Source organism: Artemia sp. Qi Xiang Cuo, chromosome 12 (genome assembly GCF_049724085.1).
Source record: "Artemia sp. Qi Xiang Cuo chromosome 12, ASM4972408v1, whole genome shotgun sequence".
NCBI classification, from domain to species: Eukaryota; Metazoa; Arthropoda; class Branchiopoda; order Anostraca; family Artemiidae; genus Artemia; species Artemia sp. Qi Xiang Cuo.
Genome location: NC_142805.1, coordinates 47,947,402 through 47,968,700, shown reverse-complemented (window position 1 = coordinate 47,968,700; position 21,299 = coordinate 47,947,402). Strand labels below are relative to the sequence as shown.

The following is a 21,299-nucleotide window of genomic DNA, read 5'->3' as shown; positions in this document are numbered from 1 at the left end:
AGCCAATTGTACCCGCTTTGGGTTACGGCTAGAAAATCTCTAACTCTCTCCTTGGAGGTTACAAACCTCCCTGTCAATATAATAATGACGGTACCTCGTAGCTCTATTCCTACCCTGCCTGGGTAGGAATAGAGCTACGTTCATTGGGGTGGACCTTCGCTTGGCCCAGCCAATCATACCAATCCTCATTCAAAACCAGTTCTACCTCTTAGCTTTATCTTTCAATGACTCCAAACCAGGAAGTACAAAAATAGAACTTACTTCAAAGCTTACTTATTGCGACGCCTCTAACTTAGCAACGAGAACCTGTCTTTTGAAATTATACTATAAGCAAATGTAATTAAGAAAACGAAAACAGGTCATTTATCTGAAAGGAAAAGAAACAGGGGGGAACCCCAACACCCACCATTTCCCCAAACACATCTAATAAAAATTTTGAGATAACCATTTTGTTCCACGCAGTTCAAAGTTCAGGAAATTATACCTTTGAGCAGGACACTTCCCCTCCCCCACAGTCTTCAGGGCAAGGTTGATAAGCTATGCCCTGAGGGCGTATAAGGTTTTTATTGAAATCTTTGTCGTAGAAACTTGAAGAAGGGCTCATTCGATTTGAAATTCAAAGGGCTAGTGCCCTTTTGAATATTCGAAAATGATTTGAGGGCAACTAGCCCCCCTCTCACGCCCACTTTTTCCCCAAACTCACCCAATCAAAATTTTTAGATAGCCATTTTATTCAACGTAGTTGACAGTTTTGGAAATTAGGTCTTTAAGGGTGGCATCCCCTCTCCCCACCAAAACCCTCAGGGCAAGGGTTGTAAGTTATGGCCTGGGGGCATATAAGGTTTTTATTGAAAGCGTTGTTGCAGAAACTTCAAAAGGGCTCATTCAATTGGAAATTGAAAGGGCTAGTGCCATTTTTAAAAGTTGAAAGTGATTGGAGAGCGACTAACGCTCCTCTCACGCCCACCATTTTCCAAAACACATCCAATCAAAATTTTGAGATATCCATGTTGTTCAATGTAGTTGAAAGTTTTGGAAATTAGGTCTTTTAGGATTGTAACCCCCTCAGAGCCCTCAGTGCAAGGGTTGTAAGTTATGCCCTGGGGGCATATAAGGTTATGTAGAAAGTTGTAGAAATTTAAAAAAGGGCTCATTTGATTGGAAATTGAGATTGCCCTTTTTAATAGTCGAAAGTGAGTGGAGAGTAATTAACCCCCCTCTCACGCCCACCATTTCTCCAAAAACATTCAATCAAATTTTAGAGGTAGCCATTTTGTTCAACGTAGTTTAAAGTTCTGAAAATTATGTATTTAAGAATGACAAACCCCCAGAGCCCCAGGGCAAAGGTTGTAGTTATGCCCGGGGGGGGGGGAGGCATATAAGGTTTTCATAGATAAAGTTGTCGTAAAACTTCAAAAGGAAATTGATCCTTCAAAAAGATCATTCAATTGGAAATTGAGAGGGATAGTGCCCTTTTTAATAGTCGAAAGTGATTGCAGGCTAACTAACCCCCCTCTCACGCCCACCATTCCTCCAAATAAATCCAATCAAAATTTTCAGATAGCCATTTTGTTCAACGTAGTAGAAAGTTCTGGAAATTAGGTCTTCGAGAATGACACCCCCCAGCCCTCAGGGCAAGGGTTGTAAGTTATGCCCTGGGGGCATATAATGTTTTTATTGAAAGTGTTGTCGTAGAAACTTCAAAATAGCGCATTTGATTGGAAATTGAAAGGGCTAGTGCCATTTTAATAGTTGAAAGTAATTGGAGAGCGACTAACGCTCCTCTCACCCCCACCATTTCCCCAAACACATCCAATCAAAATTTTTAGATAGCCATTTTCTTTAACGTAGTTGAAAGTGCGGGAAATTAGGTCTTAGAGGATGACAACCACCCTAACAGCCCTTAGGGTAAGGTTTGTAATTGATGCCCTGGTGGCATATAAGGTATTTATAGAAGGGGTTGTCGTTTCAAAAAGGGCTCATTCGATGGGAAATCGAAAGGCCTAGTGCCCTTTTTAATAGTCAAAAGTGATTGGAAGGCTTGACATTTTTATAGTAAAGATCGATGTGGGTATGATGTATTATTTTTGTTGTTGTTGTTGTTTAGACCAGGGCACTTCGCATCGAAGGAGTTGTCGTGGGAACTTAAAAAGGGCTCATTCGATTGAAAATAGAAAGGGCTGATGCCCTTTTTAGTAGTCGAAAGTGATTGAAGGCCAACTAATCTCCCTCCCACGCCCACCCTCTCATTTACCCATTATTTTTAAAAATTAAATGTTGCTTTAAGATTAAATCAAAATGCACTGTATTAATGCCAATTGCCAATAAGGCATGTCAGCAGTATCCCAAGAACGACTGAGGGTATTCTATTCAAACTTTTGGGTTCTATTTCTGCTCTTAAAATTTAACCAAATCAAAATAGCGTAAGTGTATCCACGCTATCAAAGAAAGTAAACAGATATTTTGCGAATGGTATCAAGTTTTCCATTCCAAGTCAACTAGAGGAACTAAACTAAACACTACTATGTGTGTCCAGATTTCTAAATTTTGTGCTGAAAATTTTTCTCCAGCATACAAACAGCAGGCCAAACTATAAAGTCTTTAAAAAAACGAAAAGATTTATAGTATTATTATATATTTCCATGAAAAGATTATGTCAATATAAATCGAACAGAATTTAATTAAAAAAACTTTCACAAAACAAGTTTTTTAAAGAAAAGTAAAGAACTTCATTAAACAAAAAATGAGAAAAAATAAAATCAAATAATCTACCAAGTTTGAAACTACCACAAATAAGAATCGATAAATAAATGAAACTCAGAACTAACAGAAATTACAGTAAATAACCGAGTCCAATTCAAAACGAGCAGAAATTAACATGAGTTGCGCTCAAAACCCCTATGCCTTCCCATGGCCAGAATAAAATTTGCACTTTACTGAAAAAATACAACTGAATGTGCATTGTCAGTTTAATATACATATTGTGATATTTAGTAATCAAAATGTTAAAATTATGTGATTTATTAAAGCTATAAAAGTAAAAACATTTGTATTTTTTTCTGTAAAGTGCAAATTTTGTTCTGGCATAGGAAGGCATAGGGTTTTTGAGCCCAACTTATGTTAATTTCTGCTCGGTTTGGGTTTCATCTATTTATCGATGCTGATTTGTGGTAGTTTCATGCTTGTTAGATTATTTGATTTTATTTTTGCTTATTTTTAGTGTAATGGAGTTCTTTACTTTTCTTTGAAAAACTTATTTCGTGGAAAAAGTTTTTTTTTAATTAATCTCCAAAACATATCAACTTGCGAAGTAAGTTCACTGTGTCGCCCACTCCTTGAAATTGGTATTAACGGACTCGATCAAGATCCCTAATATCAAACACTGTATGATGGTTATTCGTGAAACAGTTAATTTCTTTCACTTCAGTGTCAAGCGAAGCGCTTTCTTAAAAATTTACACTGAAATCAACCTGAAAGGAGTGTGCGAAACTTGATGGGTAGAAAGACACGATGCGATACAAATATCAAAGCAGTTAGTTTTTACGATCTTTAATGCCCTAGAAGACATAGAGACAAATGGGGACTCCGTGGCGTCGTCGAAAGCCAAAAGTCTGCTCAATAATATCATGAGCTTGGACTATATAGTAACCCTTATAGCGATGGATTTTTTTCTGTGGTAGGCCTACACACTGAATTTGTCTAAGCTGCTGCAGTCAGAAAACATTGATATGGCTACGTACATTCAGTGTGTTGAAAGTGTGACAGAAATGTTTCATGATACACGAAATAAGGCGGAGAAGAATTTCGGTCTGTTGTTTTTCGAAGTCACGTGCATATGCCAACTGGAAATCACCATTGCCATGCCACGAAAGAGAAATGTCGTCAACATCCCACATGATGTCCCTGGACAAAAGCACATAGAATTTTACTATCGAGTTTCCCTTTTCATCCCATTCGTGGACCAACGCATACAATCACTTGAATCTCGGTTCACAAAGCTCAAAGTTATTCTGAAAAGCCTCAGAGGAATCCTGCCATCTTTGGTCGTAAAACAGTCTATTGGCGATGCTAAAGAACTGATCAAGTCATTTACTTCAGATCTAACAAGCTCGGAGTCCGCTGTGAAGGCTGAGCTTCGCTGAGTGACTGAAAATAGCTCTCTGTCTTTTTCCAAAGACGGCAGTGCAGAGCCTGGCTGAGTATGAGCGAGGCATATTTCCCAACGTCCATACGTTATTCCGCATTTTCTGTGTAATTCCCGCTTCTACAGCATGTGCTCATTTTCTTCAATTAATTAAAAAAAAACTTCCCGAAAAATTAGTTTTTCAAGGAAAGGTAAAGGCTATTTTAAACTTAAGCTCAGCAAGATACAAATACCTGTTAAAATTCAAACTCAAAATGACCAGAAATTATACTATTAAAGAATAAATGAAACCCAAAACGAACAGAAATTAAATAAACAATCATAGAAAAAAACATACAACAAGTAATAATACCAATGAATAAATAGATCTTAAAGCGAGTAATGCTTAGATTTAGTATGGAAATCAAGCTGAAAACGAAAAGAAAATTTTTCTATTCAAGTATAAATGAAACTTGAAACGAACAGAAACTAAATAAACAATCAATGCAAACAAACATATAATAGATATTAATGTTAATTATAAATAAATCTTAAAACGAGTGAAACTTAAATTGAATATGCAAATCAGGCTTAAAACGAACAACAATCACTACAAACAAGAGTTTGGTTATCACCTCCTTCTCTCACTCTACAAGTCTAAAACTTACTGCGTCATTGGCCCTTTACTGAAAACCAATTTTATGACAAATATTTTCTTTTGTACTTAATATGGAAAATAAACATTAAAATTATAGTAATATTTTGAACTGATGAGCTTTCAGCAATTAATATCATTATACATCAAATATTCAATGTAATTTATTATCTCTTTTTAAAGTTTTTCAAGACGAATATAGTTTCACTACAAACAAGTGTTTGGATACTGCCTCCTTTATTAGCTGTAAACAAAAACCAAAAGCCTACTGCGTCATTGGCGCTTAACTGAAAACGAATTATTTTACAAATATTTTCTTTTACAGTTCTTACAGCATTAAAAATAAAAACAAAATTACAGTGAAATAAGTTTTTGAACTGATGGATCTTTCAACAATTAATATCATTATACATCAAATATTCCATTTGATGTTGTTCATACTTTCCAAGACTGTTCAAGACGCATATAGTTTTCAGTAAAGCGCCAATGACACAGTAGGTTTTAGACATTTACAGTGAGAGAAGGAGGTGATACCCAAACTCTTGTTTGTTGTGATTTTTGTTCGTTTCGAGCTTGATTTGCATATTCAATTTAAGTTTCACTGGTTTTAAGATGCACTTATTAATTTACATTAATGTCTATTGTATGGTTTTTTCCATTGATTGTTTATTCAATTTCCGTTTGTTTTAAGTTTCATTTATACTTCAATAGGAAAATTTTTTTTTTCGTTTTAATCTTGATTTTAAAAAAAAAAAAAAAATGGCTCTCAAAGTTCTTATCGGATGGGTTTGAGGAAAATAGGGCGTGGAGAGGGGGGCTAGTTGCCTTCTGATCTCTTTTGGCTCTTAAAACGTGAACGAGAACTTCCAATTTCCAATCATATAAGCTCTCTCCGAAGTTTATGCGAGCATACCTTCCATAAGAACCATATATGCCCCCAGAGCAATACTTACAACGCCTACCCCCGGGCCCTCGGGGGCTGTGTTCACACCGGAGTTTTTGTTATCTGAACTTTGAACTATTTTTAACATAATCTCTGTCTCAAAATTTTTATCTGATGCATTTAGGACGTGGAGGGGGGGGACTAGTTGCCCTCCGATCTCATTTGACTCTTAAAAAGTGAACAAGAACTTTCATTTTCCAATCAAATGAGCCCTCTCCGAAGTTTATACGAGCATTCCTTCCATAAGAACCATATATGCCCCTAGAGCATTGCTCATAACGCCTGCCTCCGGGCCCTGGGGGGTTGCTTCGGCACAGGAATTGTTCTTATCTGACCTTTGAACTATTTTTAATGAAATTTTATTACAAAAATTTTATCGGATGGGTTTGGGCAAAAAAGGGTGTGTGGGGGGGATAGTTGCCCTCGGATATCTTTTGACTCTTAAGAAGTGAACTAGAACTTTCAATTTCCAATCAATTGAGCCCTCTCTGAAGTTTATACGAGCATCCCTTTCATAAGAACCATATACGCCCCCAGGACAACACTTTCAACGCCTATCCCCCGGGCCCTGGGGGGAGATTTTGTTATCTAATTTTTTGACAATTTTCAAAAAACTGGCTATCTCAAAATTTGTAGTGGATGAGTTTGGGAAAAAAGGGCGTGGGGGGAGGGGCTAGTTGCCCTTAAACCTTTTGACTCTAAAAAAGTGAACTAGAACTTTCAATTTCCCATCAAATGAGCCCACTATGAAGTTTATACGAGCATTCCTTTCATAAGAACCATACACGCCCTTAGGGCGTAACTTAGAACGTCTTTCTCTGGGCCCTGGGGGGCTGTATTGACACCGGAGTTTTTCTTATCCGACCTTTAAACTATTTTTAACAAAATTACTATCTCAAAATTTTCATCAGATGGGTTTGGAAAAAGAAGGCGGGGCGGGGGCTAGCTGCCCTGGGACTGTGTTAACACCGGTATTTTTTAAATATAAACTTTGAACTATTTCTAACAAAATGTCTATCTCAAAATTTTGATCTGATGCATTTGGAGGGAAAGGAGTGGGGGGAGGAGGTTAGCTCCCCTCCGATTTCTTTTGACTATGAAAAAGTGAGCTTGCACTTTCAATTTCCAATCAAATGAGCCCTCTGAAGTTTATACGAGCATATCTTTCATAAGAACCATATATGCCCCAGGGCATAACTTACAACGCCTGCCCCCGGGCCCTGGGGGTTGTGACGACACCTGAGTTTTTGTTATCTAACTTTTGGGCAATTTTTAACTTAATGGCTTTCTCAAAATTTTTATTGGATGCATTTGGGGAAAAAGGGGTGTGGGGGGCGGCTAGTTGCCCTCCAATCTCTTTTGACTCTCAAAAACTGAACTAGAACTTTCAATTTCCATTCAAATGAGCCCTCTCTGAAGGTTTTACAAGCATCCCTTCAGTAAGAACGATATATTCCCCCAGGGCATAACTTACAACGCCTGCTCTCAGGCCCTGGGGGGGCTGTGTCGACCCCGGAGTTTTCTTTATATGGTCTTTGAACTGTTGCTTTAAAAAAAAAGCTATCTTAAAGTTCTTATCGGGTGGGCCTGAGGAAAAAAGGACATGGGGGGGGGGCAGGTGCCCTCCAATCTCTTTTGACTTTTAAAAAGTAAACTAGAAATTTCAATTTCCAATCAAATGAGCTCTCTTTGAAGTTAATACGAGCATCCCTTCCATAAGACCCATATATGCCCCCAGGGTATAACTTACAATGCCTGCCCTCGGGCCTGGGGGGTCGTGTCGACATCAGAATTTTTTTTATATGATCTTTGAACTATTTAAAAAAAATAGCTATCTCAAAATTTTATCGGATGCATTTGGGAAAAAAGGGTTTGGGGGGGGGGGAAGCTGGTTACCCTCCGATATCTTTTGACGCTTAAAGAGTGAATTAGAACTTTCAATTTCCAATCAAATGAGCCGTCTCTGAAGTTTATACGAGCATTCTTTCCATAAGAACCATATATGCTTCCAGGGCATAACTTATAACCCTTCCCCAAAAGACTGTGGGGGAGTGTCCTGCTCAAACATATAATTTCCAACTTTCAACTACGTAGAAAAAATGGCTATATCAAAATTTTGATTGGATTTGTTTGGGGAGATTGTAGACACGGAAGGGGTGTTACTTGCCTTCCAGTCACTTTCGACTATTAAAAAGGGAACTAGCCATTTAAATTTCAAATCGAATGAGCCCTTTTTGAAGTTTCTTCGAATACACTATCTGTAAAAACTTTATATGCCCCCAAGATATTATTTGCAGCTCGTGCCCTGAGAGCTGTGAGGGGGGGGTTGTTATCCTCACAGACATAGTCTTCAGAATTCTAAACTCCGTCGAGCAAATGTCCATCTCAAAATTTTTGTTGGACCTGTTTGGGGGGAAGATGGGTGTGGGAGTATGGTTAGTTGCCCTGTATTCACATTCGCTATTAAAAAGGGCACTAGCCCTTTGAATTTCCAATTAAATGAGTCCCTTCTGAAGTTTCTACGACAAAGCTTTCTATAAAAACCTTATATGCCCCCCAGGGCATAACTTACAACCCTTGATCTGAGGGCTGTCGGAGAGTGTCCTCCTCAAAAACATAATTTCTATTTGGAAATCAACTATGCAGAACAAAACGGCTATCTCAAAGTCTTGATTGGATGTATTTAGAGAACTAGAAGGCGTGGAAGTGGTGTTAGTTGCCTTCTAATCACTTTTGACCCTTAAAAAGGGCACAAGAACTCTTGATTTCCAGTCGAATGAGCTCCCTTTGAAGTTTCTACGACACCCCCTTTCCATATGAAGTGCCTCTGGGGAAAACATTAATAAATAGCCGTATGGCCTTTACTGTAGGCAACGCTATAGCGTTGCCTCTGATGAAAGGGCTACAAACCTATCTCCGTAGCCGAGTGGATGAAGGTTGACTAAATCGCTTGGCACTTTTGAATGTCCATCGACATTTCTTTGTATCAGTGGATGAGGTTCTGGAAAAGTTCGCTCTTAGATCTGCTCGTAGATTGCAATTTGCAATACAGGGTGACTCTCTATTTCTTGATGTGCGTGCTTTTGGTTTTTGTAGATGTTACGTGTTATAATGCGCCTTTTATCTTCTGTTTTAAAGGATTTGCCTCGCCCCCGAAACAAATTCCTGCGTACGTGCCGGAAAGAGGATCTCTCTACCTTATCAGAGCACTTTACTTTTTAAATATTGGACAATAGAAATCTCTACGCTCCACTTTTAGACGACCCTTTGAAGCGATGGTGAAGCATATCAGAGGTGTAGGTAAAACTCTTGAGGAGAGTTTTAAACTAATAGTAAGGATAAACACCAGTGATGAAAAGGCTTTGAATTTGTCATTACTTGGCTCTCTGGGCCAGGAAAATGGCCCAGCTACCATAACGATATACTAGGTCTTGTAGAACTGCTACCCGTGAACGGGCTAAAGCCAGACGCTTTACGCGATGAGTACAAACTGCCTAAATTAGAAAAATTAGGTTTCTCTCTTTTGCACATCATTGGAAATGCGTCTGGTAATTGAACTAGTTACAGTTACTAGTTACTAGTTGAATTAGGTAACTAGTTAAAGCTATTCTTTGCTTTTCCCAGGTTAGTGCTGCTGTCGAGTTTCGTCTTTCAAAAGTTTTCTGCGAAACAGAAACTTTCCGATAAGTTTCTTGAGGTTGGATTCGAGAGTTTAAAGCGGGGACTTAGTAGCACTCCTCCGACTTTTTATCGGCTAAAACAATGATGAAACAATGCATAACGACGACAGGAGAATCAGTGTCGGAAAATTTTTGAATCCCTCAGCAAACTAGTCGAAAAACCAAAACAAACTTTGATCGAATGTTTGGCTAAAAAGCCAAAAAGTTAATTTAGTTTCAATTGTACATGTTGTATTCAAGCTGTGATTATTGTTTTTATACATAATAAACGCAGTATATTAGCTGAAAAAAGGAAAATACTACACGGAAATTGTCCATGAAGGGTCATCAGATATATGTTGAAAAAGTAGAAAACAAAAGTTTATCGGTTTTGCTACTATCCCTCTGATGAGCCCCATTTGATAGTAGTCAGTGATCCAGGGACCGTTATCAAACAGTTCGTGGTAACGAACTGTAAGTAAGGAGCGACCCGGCTCATCTTTCAAGGGGTGGCTCACATTCGCTGCAGTTAATAGTCAAATTTGGCCTATAACGACGTCATACCGCTCTTGATTTTATTTACACGGTAAAATAAACTGAAAATTTTATAAACTTGACATATTCTGATTCTTAAGAACAAGTACTTTCACCTGGTATTTTTAGTTTTCCCCACAACCTTTATTTTTTTGTTAACACTTATTTAATTTTGAAAACAAGGTGTTTAAATATACTTTTTCTTAGCTTTTTCGATTTTTTTGAAATTTTTGCTTACATAAGTATATTTGTTAATGCTTTATTTGCATTTTGCTCGTTATTAAGAGTCAAACTATATAGCTCTTTTTAAAAAAATCTTAATTCTTGAGCAACTATTTATTTTTTCTAAACAATGTCATAGCTTTCAGAAATTAGCCTACAATGACCAGGTTTTTTTTTTATTATAATTTTTTTTTTTTTTTTTTTTTATTTTTTTTTTTAGCTGTAAAAAAAAAATGAAAACGAATCAAACTGCACATCATTCAAACCATCAGAATGTCCTTTACACTTTGTTAATAAAAACAAAGTCGAGACTTGAATCTGCAAGAATATACAAGCCTTTCAACAACAGAATCCCCCCCCCCCAAAGAAAAAGAACATTTTCTGAATAGTGGCGTTTTACTCGAAATATTTTCAAAATAACCTATGATTTTTATCTCACCAAACAACAGATCGCTTTTTTTTTAATCAAATCATGTTTTATTGAACTGATATTTTCACAAAAAAAAAAAAAAAAAAAAAAAAAAAAAAAAAAATATGCCTAGTTCTGCGATCGTATGCGCGAATTTGGTATATTTTTTTATGCTTTATTTGAATTCTGCTCGTCATTACGAGTCAAATCATGTGCCTCTTTTCCAAAAAATATTAATTTCTTGAGCAACTATTTTTTTCTGTACTATTGGATTCAAGTTGGCGAAGCTCTGTGAACGTGTGGTGCAGAGGTGACTAAGGCTGATTTAAGATACTATTTTCTTTAAATCCCAGCATAGCAGGGGCCAATGATCCAATCGGTTAGATTGGGTCAACGGCCACTGATGTAGTAGACGGTAAATGTCATGATCAGCTGAGAGTAAGGTTTAGACGAATGCATTAGCAGTTTAATGTCATAACAAATGAAAAAGCGAACATGAAAAGGTGTCTGCAATCTCTTTTTCTTCTTCATCTTCGTCTTGGGACTCGTTCTGATTCACATCGGAAAGTAGGCAGTTTTGGGGGTCAGCTCCACACTTGCATGCGCTGTCACAGAAACATATTTTGAAGCATTTGCAGTGCGAGCCACACTTCGTCTTGTCACTGTTGCAAAACGTAAGAGATGCTAGCCCATGCGGCATCGCAGAAACTAGGTCTGGCTTTAGTTCATGATCTTCAATTCTCCAGCCGATATCGGTAGCCTGAGGTAAATCAATACAGGGCTTGTGGCTTTGGATCCAAATCAATGACTCGAAAATGCACCTTTTCAAATGAAGCAGAAACGAGATATCAGTTGGTGGTAAATGTCGCAAATCCTCCAATCTTGAGTACAAAAGTGCTCGAAGATCATTCAGACTATTGAAGTTAGTCGCATTCTGCCGTACGCTGTAACCACAAGCTGCTTACAGACGTTGACTAAACCATCACTTTGCGCAGATGATGGTTTCTCTGCAAGGGCTCGAACTTCATCACCTAAAGACCCCAACAAAGTTCTGAAGACTTCGCAGCTCGAAAAAGGTGGACCTTTCTAATTCCATGCAGAAAGCCTGTGGTGTCACACCCACTCAAGCTGTGGACAAGCGGCAAGGCGTTGCAAAATGTTACTCCTAGTTTTTGTGCTGCCGTATGCATAGGGGTGCAGTAGCACGGAAGCTTAACCCAGAGCTGCTTGAGTCCGAGACTAGCAAGATACCAGAAGTAGTATGCAGCTAGTAAGACGATATCAGTATTGTTGGCTTGAATTATCACAAGTGTGCTCTTTCGTCTTGCGGTAACTGTTGTGTGGTATAATACCCGAGTGTCTGCCTCCTCATGGCAAGACGAGATATCGTCATCAACAGAGCTTCCATGAGGCGTAACGGTAACAGCTCACTATGTCGACTCTCGAAACCTCCAGCAAGATGAACCATCAGACGGGTCAAAATATTTAACTCCCAGACCTCAAAAAGAACTTTCAAGAGTCGACCTTTGGCTGAGCGACTACTGAGAATCCCGTCCCAAAGTGTTGCAACTTTACTGGAGGAAGTGAACGGGCTGGAAATATTTCCTTTAGGATCTCCTCTTCTTTCTCGACAGCCAGATTGTTTGAAGTTAAACGAGTGTTAATCACGATCTCAGTCAACCCTATGACCAATATAACTGTGATCAACAAAATGGGTGCATTTTCAAGGTTCGAAAAGACTCCTAAGAATCATACTTCGAACTTTTATTCTAAAGTATACTAGTTTCTTAATTTGTCGTTTTCGGTAACTACTTTTGCCGCTCATGGCAAAAACTACACGATCAGATCATGGAGGGTCTTCAAAAAGCGTATGTGGAAACTTTTTTAATCGTGATTGCAAGCCGGACTGCTACAGAATGTAGTTAAAGGCTATTGACTTTGTACCAGCACACAGATGATGTTTCTTAGGACATGATGATAATACTATAAGAGAGGTCGGATACGGCTGTAGCTCGTACTTCAGCAGCTCAGTTTCCCCAAAATGTTTTTTTTGTGGCTCTTTCTTTTTTCCTTTTTTGGCAACAGAGGCGAAAGTTTGTACTATGCCAACTTTTACTTTCGTGGGTGTCCCTTCGAGATATGAACTCATAGCCTCGAAGCCAATGTCGCGAAAATTTAGCCGACTATTTGTTACGGCTTCTGGAGCTCTATCCCCTGTCGTAAAGTTGTACACCTCTGTTCTCGTCTTCTTGAATGGGTGTCCGAGCAATTATACCAAGTCTATAGCCCAATTTTTACCTTTTATTGTCAGATTCGTAAACGCAGTGGTATCTTCATGATGCTTCATTGCCTCGTCATCCATATTCAGGTTTGCTTTCAGCGTTCGGGTGACTGCTGTGAGGAAGGGGAGAGTAGCCAGATATCGATCCCTGGCATTTTCATTCGTTGTCGCACCAAAAACACCAGAAACTCTTTGATGACCTTTGATGGCCAGATTCACGGTCGACTCTAAAGCCAGATCGTATGCAATGCTGCAAAATGGCATGGTTGTTTTCCTAACAACGAAATTGCCACTTACAAACTCTCTGTAAACTTCTGGCGCTTTTTCAGGCAGGCGTAGCATTTATTCTTGGCAGTTAAGCGCAACTGCGGCGTAATTATGGTTTCTGGGTGCGAAGAAAATCGGAATCATCTCTTTTGTGGCGTTTAAGTGTGATCCATAGTCTGCAACTCTTTCAACATAAAAGATAGTCGTTACCGGTACGGATAAGATCTAAATAGTTAATCCAGAGGCAATGGTTCCTTATGGTAGATCTGGACTCGTTGTGCTTCGAGAAAAGCGGAGTAATGATGTCCAACGCATCTCCTATCTGTTTACATGCTTCACAACTAATTGTATCAACATGGTGTGCCTCACGCAAGACAACTGAAACCCCCTAAAATCGTTGCTGCCGGAATCCTTACCTTTAACTAGATCAGATAAATATCCCAAATCCTTTCCTTTTATGTCGTAGTTTTCAGTACTTTATACAATAGTCAGTGATCCAAGGCTCGCTATCTTTCAAAAAAAGAGAGGGAGTGGCTCACATCAGCCGCAGTAGGTTTGAGTATGGATACCGGGTAATATAAGGTGCTTAAAACGAATATCGGGGTGTACATGCTCCACTAATGTACAACTTAGCCTATAAAGGAGCCTATAAAGGAGAAATTAGCCTTTTATGGCTAAGTACTTTATGCAACTAAAACCCGATATGTAAGATGTTCGGCTTCTTTTTTATTGCTGTGGAAACCAAATTCGCTCATGCGATCGTAGAACGAGGCATCTGTTTGTTTTTTTCCTGGTTAAAAATATTAGTTGTATAGAATGTAAATAAATTATTTGATTCAAAAAAGAGCGATCTATCGTTTTGTGAAATAAAAATTATAGTTTGTTTTGAAAATATTTAGAGTAAAACGCCACTATTTTTTTTGGGGGGGGGGGGGTTCTTGTTCAAACGCTTATATATTCTTGCAGATTCAAGTCTCGACTTTGTCTCGACCAAGTCTCGAACATGTAAAGGACATTCGGACGGTTTGAATGATGTGCAGTTTGATTCTTGTTCATTTTTTTTAACAGCTAAAAAAAAAACTGGTCATTGTAGGCTAATTTTCTGAAAGCTATGACGCTATTTAGAAAAAATAAATAGTTGCTCAAGAATAAAAAGTTTTTGGACAAGAGGCACCAAGTTTTACTCGTTGTGACGAGCAGAGTTCAAATAAAACATAAAAAAATATAATTATGCAGGCAAAAATTTCAGAAAAAATGAAAAAACTATGAAAAAGTATATTAAAAAACCCTTGTTTTCAAAATTAAATAGGGATAACTAAAGAAATAAAAGTTGTGGGGGAAAACTAAAAATACCAGATGAAAGTATTTTTCTTAGAATTCAGAATGCGTCAAGTTTATAAAGTTTTCAGTTTATTTTACCATGTAAAAAAAATCAAGAGCGGTATGACGTCGTTATAGGCCAAATTTGACTTTATAGGCTAAAATGACCATGTTCTACACGCGTGCGAACTTGTGCACCCCGATATTCGTTTTAAGCCCCCGATTACCCTAGAATCCACCCTCAAACTAACTGCAGCTGATGTGAGCCACCCCTTCCCTTTTTTTGAACGATAGCGAGCCTTGGATCACTGACTATAGTATTTAGTTATTTATTTTTCATTTTTATTCTTTTATTTCTAATTCGCTTGAGTTTTCACTAATTGGAATTCTTTTTGAATTAGGTGTTATATTGTTTTGTTCTTTGTACTTCTGTATTTACACTGATTAATCATAATGTTATCGTTCCACTATACTATGGCTACTGTGTTGGTTTTTGGCTTATTTCCATTGCCGAGCATGGTTGCACATAATTGGAGATCTTGCCAACCCGCCCCCCTTCCCGAATTCAGGTTTATGTTTGTTGTGGCATCAGTAAAGGGAACAGTTCTGAGAGTCAAGCCAACTTAATCATATCTTTCCTGAACAATGCTCAAAGTATCCTGTGATGGTGAACGATTGAGGCCCCCTTCTGAGTAGAGCCCCCCCTAGCCTCTAAAAAAAGAAGAAAAAAAGAGTGTTCCGCCAAGTCTCAAGTCTCTAGACTCATCGTTGGCGTTATAACTAATTAAATGGATTCATTTGAAATGCAATTTTTGCGTTTTTTTCTGCACCCCTTGGGCGTGAGCATTTTTGAAAAAAATAGAAATGAGAACCCAGGATTAAATTCATTCAAATGAAGAAACAGCATACTCGTATATAAGGATAACTTGTTACATAAAAAGATACTTTTACGGCCAGAGTAACAAAGGAATGACTTGAAAGCATAAACTAGACCTGACAAAACAAGACGGAACTAATAACATTATATAAAATTTTCTGCCTGCTCCATTGCGAACTTTGGAAGCATTCTCACTCTTTTAATTAAACTCGTATACTGTCACTTCAACGATATAGTTATTAGAAAAACTCAATTTCAACAATTCCTTTGTAATATATCATAACTGTTATAGGTATTATCATTGTAACATATTAGACAAAAGTAAGTAAAAGATTTAGCCCTGTGTTTCTGCTTACGAATCAAACAGTTCGTCACAACGAACTGTAAGTAAGGAGGGGCTCGGCCCAAAAGTAACCGAAACTCTAAAAATGAAATTCTGATAATAATAGATGCATCAAAATAATCAGCTTGTTATGCTGGTTCTAAATATCTAAAATTCACTAACTTTAATTTACCATCAAAAACTACGAGCCTGAAAAAAATTGCCTGCATTTCGATAAAAGGGAGAAAACACACCCAGAAATTCAAGGGATTAATGAAAATACGTTCTAGTGCCCTTTTTAAGAGACCAAAAAGATTAGGGGGCAACAAGCCCCCTTCAATGTCCCCTTCAACACATCCGACCAAAGTTTTGAGATTGCCATTCAATTCAACAGAGAAAGGTCTAATAACTTTGCCTTTGGGAATTACATGACCCCCATAGACCCTGGGAATAGAGCTGCAAGCTACGCAATTTCCTCATTCTTCACATTTATAGTATTTATTATAGGAAATATAAAAAAATGGGGAGGAATTATCTGCGGGGGGGGGGGGCATTTTCCATTGGGACAATTTTTCGTGTAGGTGAAAGTTTCTGGTGGAATTTTTTTACAGGAACGGGGGGGGGATTGCCTGGTATTATTTCAAAAACGGTCAGAAATAAAAAAAAAGTTTTTTTCAGCTTAAAGTAAGGTGCAACATTAAAACTTGAAATGACAAGAAATTATCCCTTATATGAGGGGACTACCCTTTCCTCAATCCTAGATCTTTACGCTAAGTTTGAGTTTTTGTCGCAATTTTCTAAGAAAGGCTACTTTAACACGATGGCCTTCGAATTTGAATGAGAATTATTTTTAAAGAACTTTAAGACTAGCGTAAAGGGCGAGGGCTGAGGAAGGTCTTTTTCTTGTTGCCTGTTCCTTTGTCTTGCTTATCTATCCACGTACAAGCTAGATAGGAAATATACATATTTAGTATCCACTTTTTCTACTATGATTGATACCATGTACGTTGGAAGTTTTTGGGTGGTCGAAATGTTAAGATGTATCTTGGGTCTCATTATCATATTTACGGTTACTGTAACTAAACTTAAAATGAAGCCAAAATGTGATGATCTGTGGTTATTTCTGTTCGTTACAAGTTTTTATTGAATATTGGTCTTAATTTCTGTTCACCAGAGGTCTCAGTTATTCACTATAATATAACATTTTTTTATATTTTCAGCTTAATTTGTGTACGGATTCATTTCTGCTCTTTTTAGGTTTTAACATCGTTTCACTTTTCTTTGAAAAATATTTTTGGAATTTTTTTTTATAAAATTAACATCTGAAAATAACTAATAAAATATATGATGAAATGACCCCCCCCCCCCCGCTGTATTTCCCGCTTAAGCTATAAACACCCCCTTCCTATGCACCTGTTTTCAAGCAACATCCTACGTCGTTTGATGGCCGCTATATTTGTTTACTAAAAGTTTATGGTGATATCTGAATAACTGTTCATGTTTTGTTTTTTTTTTGAAATTTGAGTATATATCTAAAAATGATGAACCTGATGTACCTGAAAATGATGAACCTGAGGTATGATTCATTAATTTAATTTATTTCTGCCAAAAATAACACATAATTTATTTTCGTCTTTTCTTCTTGTCGATATCAAAAAGTACTCTCTTTTCTTTGTGATCAAAAAATCCCTTGTAACGAACGTAAGTAAAATGCGACCCGTGGCAATGGTATCTGAATTGGACCTCTAGAAAAATATATTTTATTGACAATAGGTATATTAAATAAATTCACTTTTAATTGTGATTCCAAATACATAAAAATCATATGCTTTAAAGTTATTAGCATAATAGTATTTACATGATTAAAAAATGGGTAATCCTGATGAAAATAGCCCCATCGAATTTAGTATAGCTGAGAATCAGGAATTAGAGATTTCCAGTTCTTATGTACGGAACAGGAAATTTGATATTTACCCTGAGAAGGGTGGTCTCAGATACGTTTTTTTCTCTCCTTCTAGTAGCGACCGTATCTAACCAGTGATCGTAGAATTTTAGAAGATTGATCATTCTGGTTTTACTTGATAGTTCTAGTACCCTTTTAAATAATAATAAAAAAAAAGTATAACTCCATAATAAAGTTATGAGATCTGCCATTTTTGGCTAAAAACATCAGTTTTAGCCCGAAGGGACCCAAAATACAGTCGATTTAAAATTCGGAGATGGCCAATCCGTTTAGAACAATCTTAAAGGATTGCCGCACGATGTTGCATTTGTCCCTTAAGATATATTTAGTTCGTCCAAAATAATCGTTAGTATAGGCTACACAACCATCTTGAGCTTCAAGTGACTGAGTTCATTCAATTGAGACCTTATAAATTTATGTATACTGACTATAAAGAAGGGGGGGCGTGTCATTGGATATTTATTGTAGATTCCTCTTAGTATTTGTTTTTTTGTTGCAGTCTTCCTGACTGTTACAAAGCTGTATACGGTCCATTACCAGTTGCCAAGGATGAAGTGCACGGTGTACCATTAGAGCATCTGGTTACGCGAGTTCGAGGAGTCAAATTGGTCAAAATGCCGTCAAGTGGCGTAAAACATTTGGAAATGACTGAGGTCTCCGAAAATGAAGACTCATTTGGTAGGAATTTGGTGATGGCTTTCCAGAGACGTTTGGAAATTGTGTAGCATGTGTATTTAAAAAGTGTTTTGTCTAAATTGTGAACAAATTTTGACCTATATTTTCTAAAGCTAAGTGCCCGCTAAATACGGACACCTCAATACATCGATGATCCTGCAGCTATCCATGGAACGAAGCTGGTCTGTGGGTTATTGTTGACTGAATTTACTGTTCAGCAATGTGAAAAACGCTAGGCAGAATATTCGTTACCTGTTGGCACTTAGTTTAATTAGAAACTGGTTCTGTATTTATTTATGGGCTCTGGTTGGAGGATGCTGAGATGTGAACTGAAGTAGTATACAAGAATTAAAACCTTTTTCTCTTTTGCTTTCTTTTCACTTGGTCTTTTCGATAATAAACATTTATCAACATGAAGAAACCTAAATTTGTATATTAAATGAACACAAAAGACCATTTGTAAAAAAGCGAAAGGGTGTGTAGTGTATGTTCATCGGGTTTGGATAGTAGATTATATTCTATATACTATGCTATACTAACTATGTATACACACACACACACACACATATGCGTGTGTACACACACATATGCGTGTGTACACACGCATAAATATATATATATATATATATATATATATATATATATATATATATATATATATATATATATATATATATATATATATATATATATATATATATATATATATATATATATATATATATATATATATATATATATATATATATATATATATATATATATATATAATGTGCAATATAAGCCTTTTAAAGCAAATTTAGATCGAACTTTACATCTTTTACGGCATTAAGAGGATTAGATAAGATTCATTTTCCTCGTTTTAAGAATTATGTTTTAAAATATATTTCTGTTATTTTTTTATTCGTTTGTTTGTCTCTGGCATTGTCAAATTTTTATATTTTAAGATTTGATATGTTCGGGTTCATCAGTCTTTCCCTAATCATCAAAAGTAGTGTTCATGTCAGTAGATTGTGTTAGAGATGTAAAAAATGACTGTGTTGTCTATGTGGAAGTATCTAGTGTCAATAGGCGCATTTCCTAATTATGAAAGGTCTTAAAAATCAATTTCAACGATTTTATAATCTATTTTATGAAGAAATCCAAAATTTTCTTCCTGTTAGAAATAGCAGATTGAAGGAAGCTCTTGCATAAGCAATTGCTTTGCTGTTAATTTTAAAATTCTGCGCTCATTATGTGTATCAAGCTCACCTATCTCTTTCCGCATTGTCAAAAATTGCACTCACTCCTTATTTTGTGAACTAAATATAAACGTTTCCTAGATTTAAAATTGCTCTGTTTCTGAATGAAAAAAAAGGGTCCCATGTTAGATTACGGAAAGCCTTTGAATCCATTAAAAATATACCCTGCTGTACAATATCCCTTTGAAATCAAGTAAAATAATTGAATGGTTTTTGTTTATAGGCAGGAATTAATATGTCAATATTTTTTTTCTTTTACAGAAAATGTGCTATTGGTGTTATCAAACTTGAGCATTATGAAATATTATTTTGGGTAACCATATTCGCTCTAAGTTTGAATGTAATGACAGAATTTGTTTTTTTTTATGTATTTTATAATAGCTTGGACAGATTTCAATAAGAGAAGCTATCCTTGGATATCCTAATTTGTTAACAATACTGATGAAAGAGTTTTTTCTTCCCTTCTTCTAAATCAGTTTTTTTTCCTTTTTCAAAGTCACTTTATACTGTTTTCAATTGGATTCAGAAAATTTTTCCTAACCGAGAAATCAGATTGGGTTACTCGGCTACAGAGCGGCCTAATAGTGGAAGTCAAGAAAATCAAAATTGTTTTATTGCAAACAATAACAACAAAACTTCAAGAATAAAGTTGTAATAGTCCCTTAAGAAGCACCTGTCTTTTTTCTCTTATTCTTGCTACAATTCTAAAATATTAAGTGGGTTCTTTGTGTTTCTATTTTTTTATCGTTTTATATTTTTTTTATGACAAGTCACTAATGAGACACTTTATGTATTAGAAGCCTACTAACAATGGTGTTTCCGAGAGCTAAAGAAAATTGTTATCTAGCATTGTTAAGAAATTTCTCTAACAGATTAAATTGCGGTTGGAGAACTCGAAGGGTAACATTCAAAAACTGATAATGTAGCAGCGTAGGATGTCTAGTTTCTATGCTATCTGTCTTGGTAGAGAATTCATGACTGCTAATATACTTTTATACTTAGCTTGAATTTTTTGTTAATTCCTGCCTAATTAATTCGTATATGAGAGTTGCTAGTGAACAATTTTGCAAGCTAACAACTATGTTTCCACGGACTAACAAAAAATTGTTAGTCGGTATTGCTATTTAAGAGTTGGGCTTCAGAGAAAAGCTTTCAGTTGTAAATGAAGTCATGCCATCTGTCGTAATGTATGAGATCCAGAATTGGCTATCAGGGATGCAAAGGGAATAGATTACACAGTTAATTCATTTGAAGCTAACTATCCCGAATCAGAGCTGGCTGAGCGCGTTTTCGTGATTTGGGACAATAAAATGTCAGAAGTTGATTTTTTTTCAATTTTTTATTTATTTTCTTTAATATTTTTTTATTTTTTTAAATATTTTTTAATATTTAGAAATTAGGTAGAAGAGTAGAAGTTTATTTCTTTGTTGTAAATACCACAGCGTCATCTTTTATGCCTAATATGAGAAAGTTCTGCAAAGAAAACCGCAATGTAATTCATCCTAGACGAGTTAAACGATGCTAGTGGATTATGCTGGATGAGTCCCCCATTGTATCATCATCTTTTGAAGTTAGAATACTTGTAATAAAGCTTTGTTGTAATGTGAATTTTTCCTTGAAGAAAGACTGGTCGATTACTTTTTAAACTTAAAATTTGTCTTTGATCACATGAATTAATTATTGAAATTATATGCCAGTGATGATGGGGAAGAAAATCCTCATGGAATAGATTTTACACATATGAGCTGAACTGGGATCAAAGACCTGTTAATTTATAATAGACGATAAACAACATCTGATTTGTAACC

At 36.5% G+C, this 21,299-nt stretch overlaps 1 protein-coding gene across 2 annotated transcripts in view; it reads left to right on the top strand.

Annotated features, from left to right (window-relative positions):
- The window catches only part of LOC148946207 (meiosis regulator and mRNA stability factor 1-like), a 344,665-nt gene that overhangs the window by 135,543 nt on the left and 187,823 nt on the right, over positions 1–21,299 (top strand). For both annotated transcript variants that reach the window (XM_089098280.1, XM_089098279.1), the window contains exon 14: positions 18,075–18,253. In XM_089098280.1, coding sequence (XP_088954406.1) covers positions 18,075–18,253 — 179 coding nt within the window. The remainder of the gene's footprint in view (positions 1–18,074; positions 18,254–21,299) is intronic.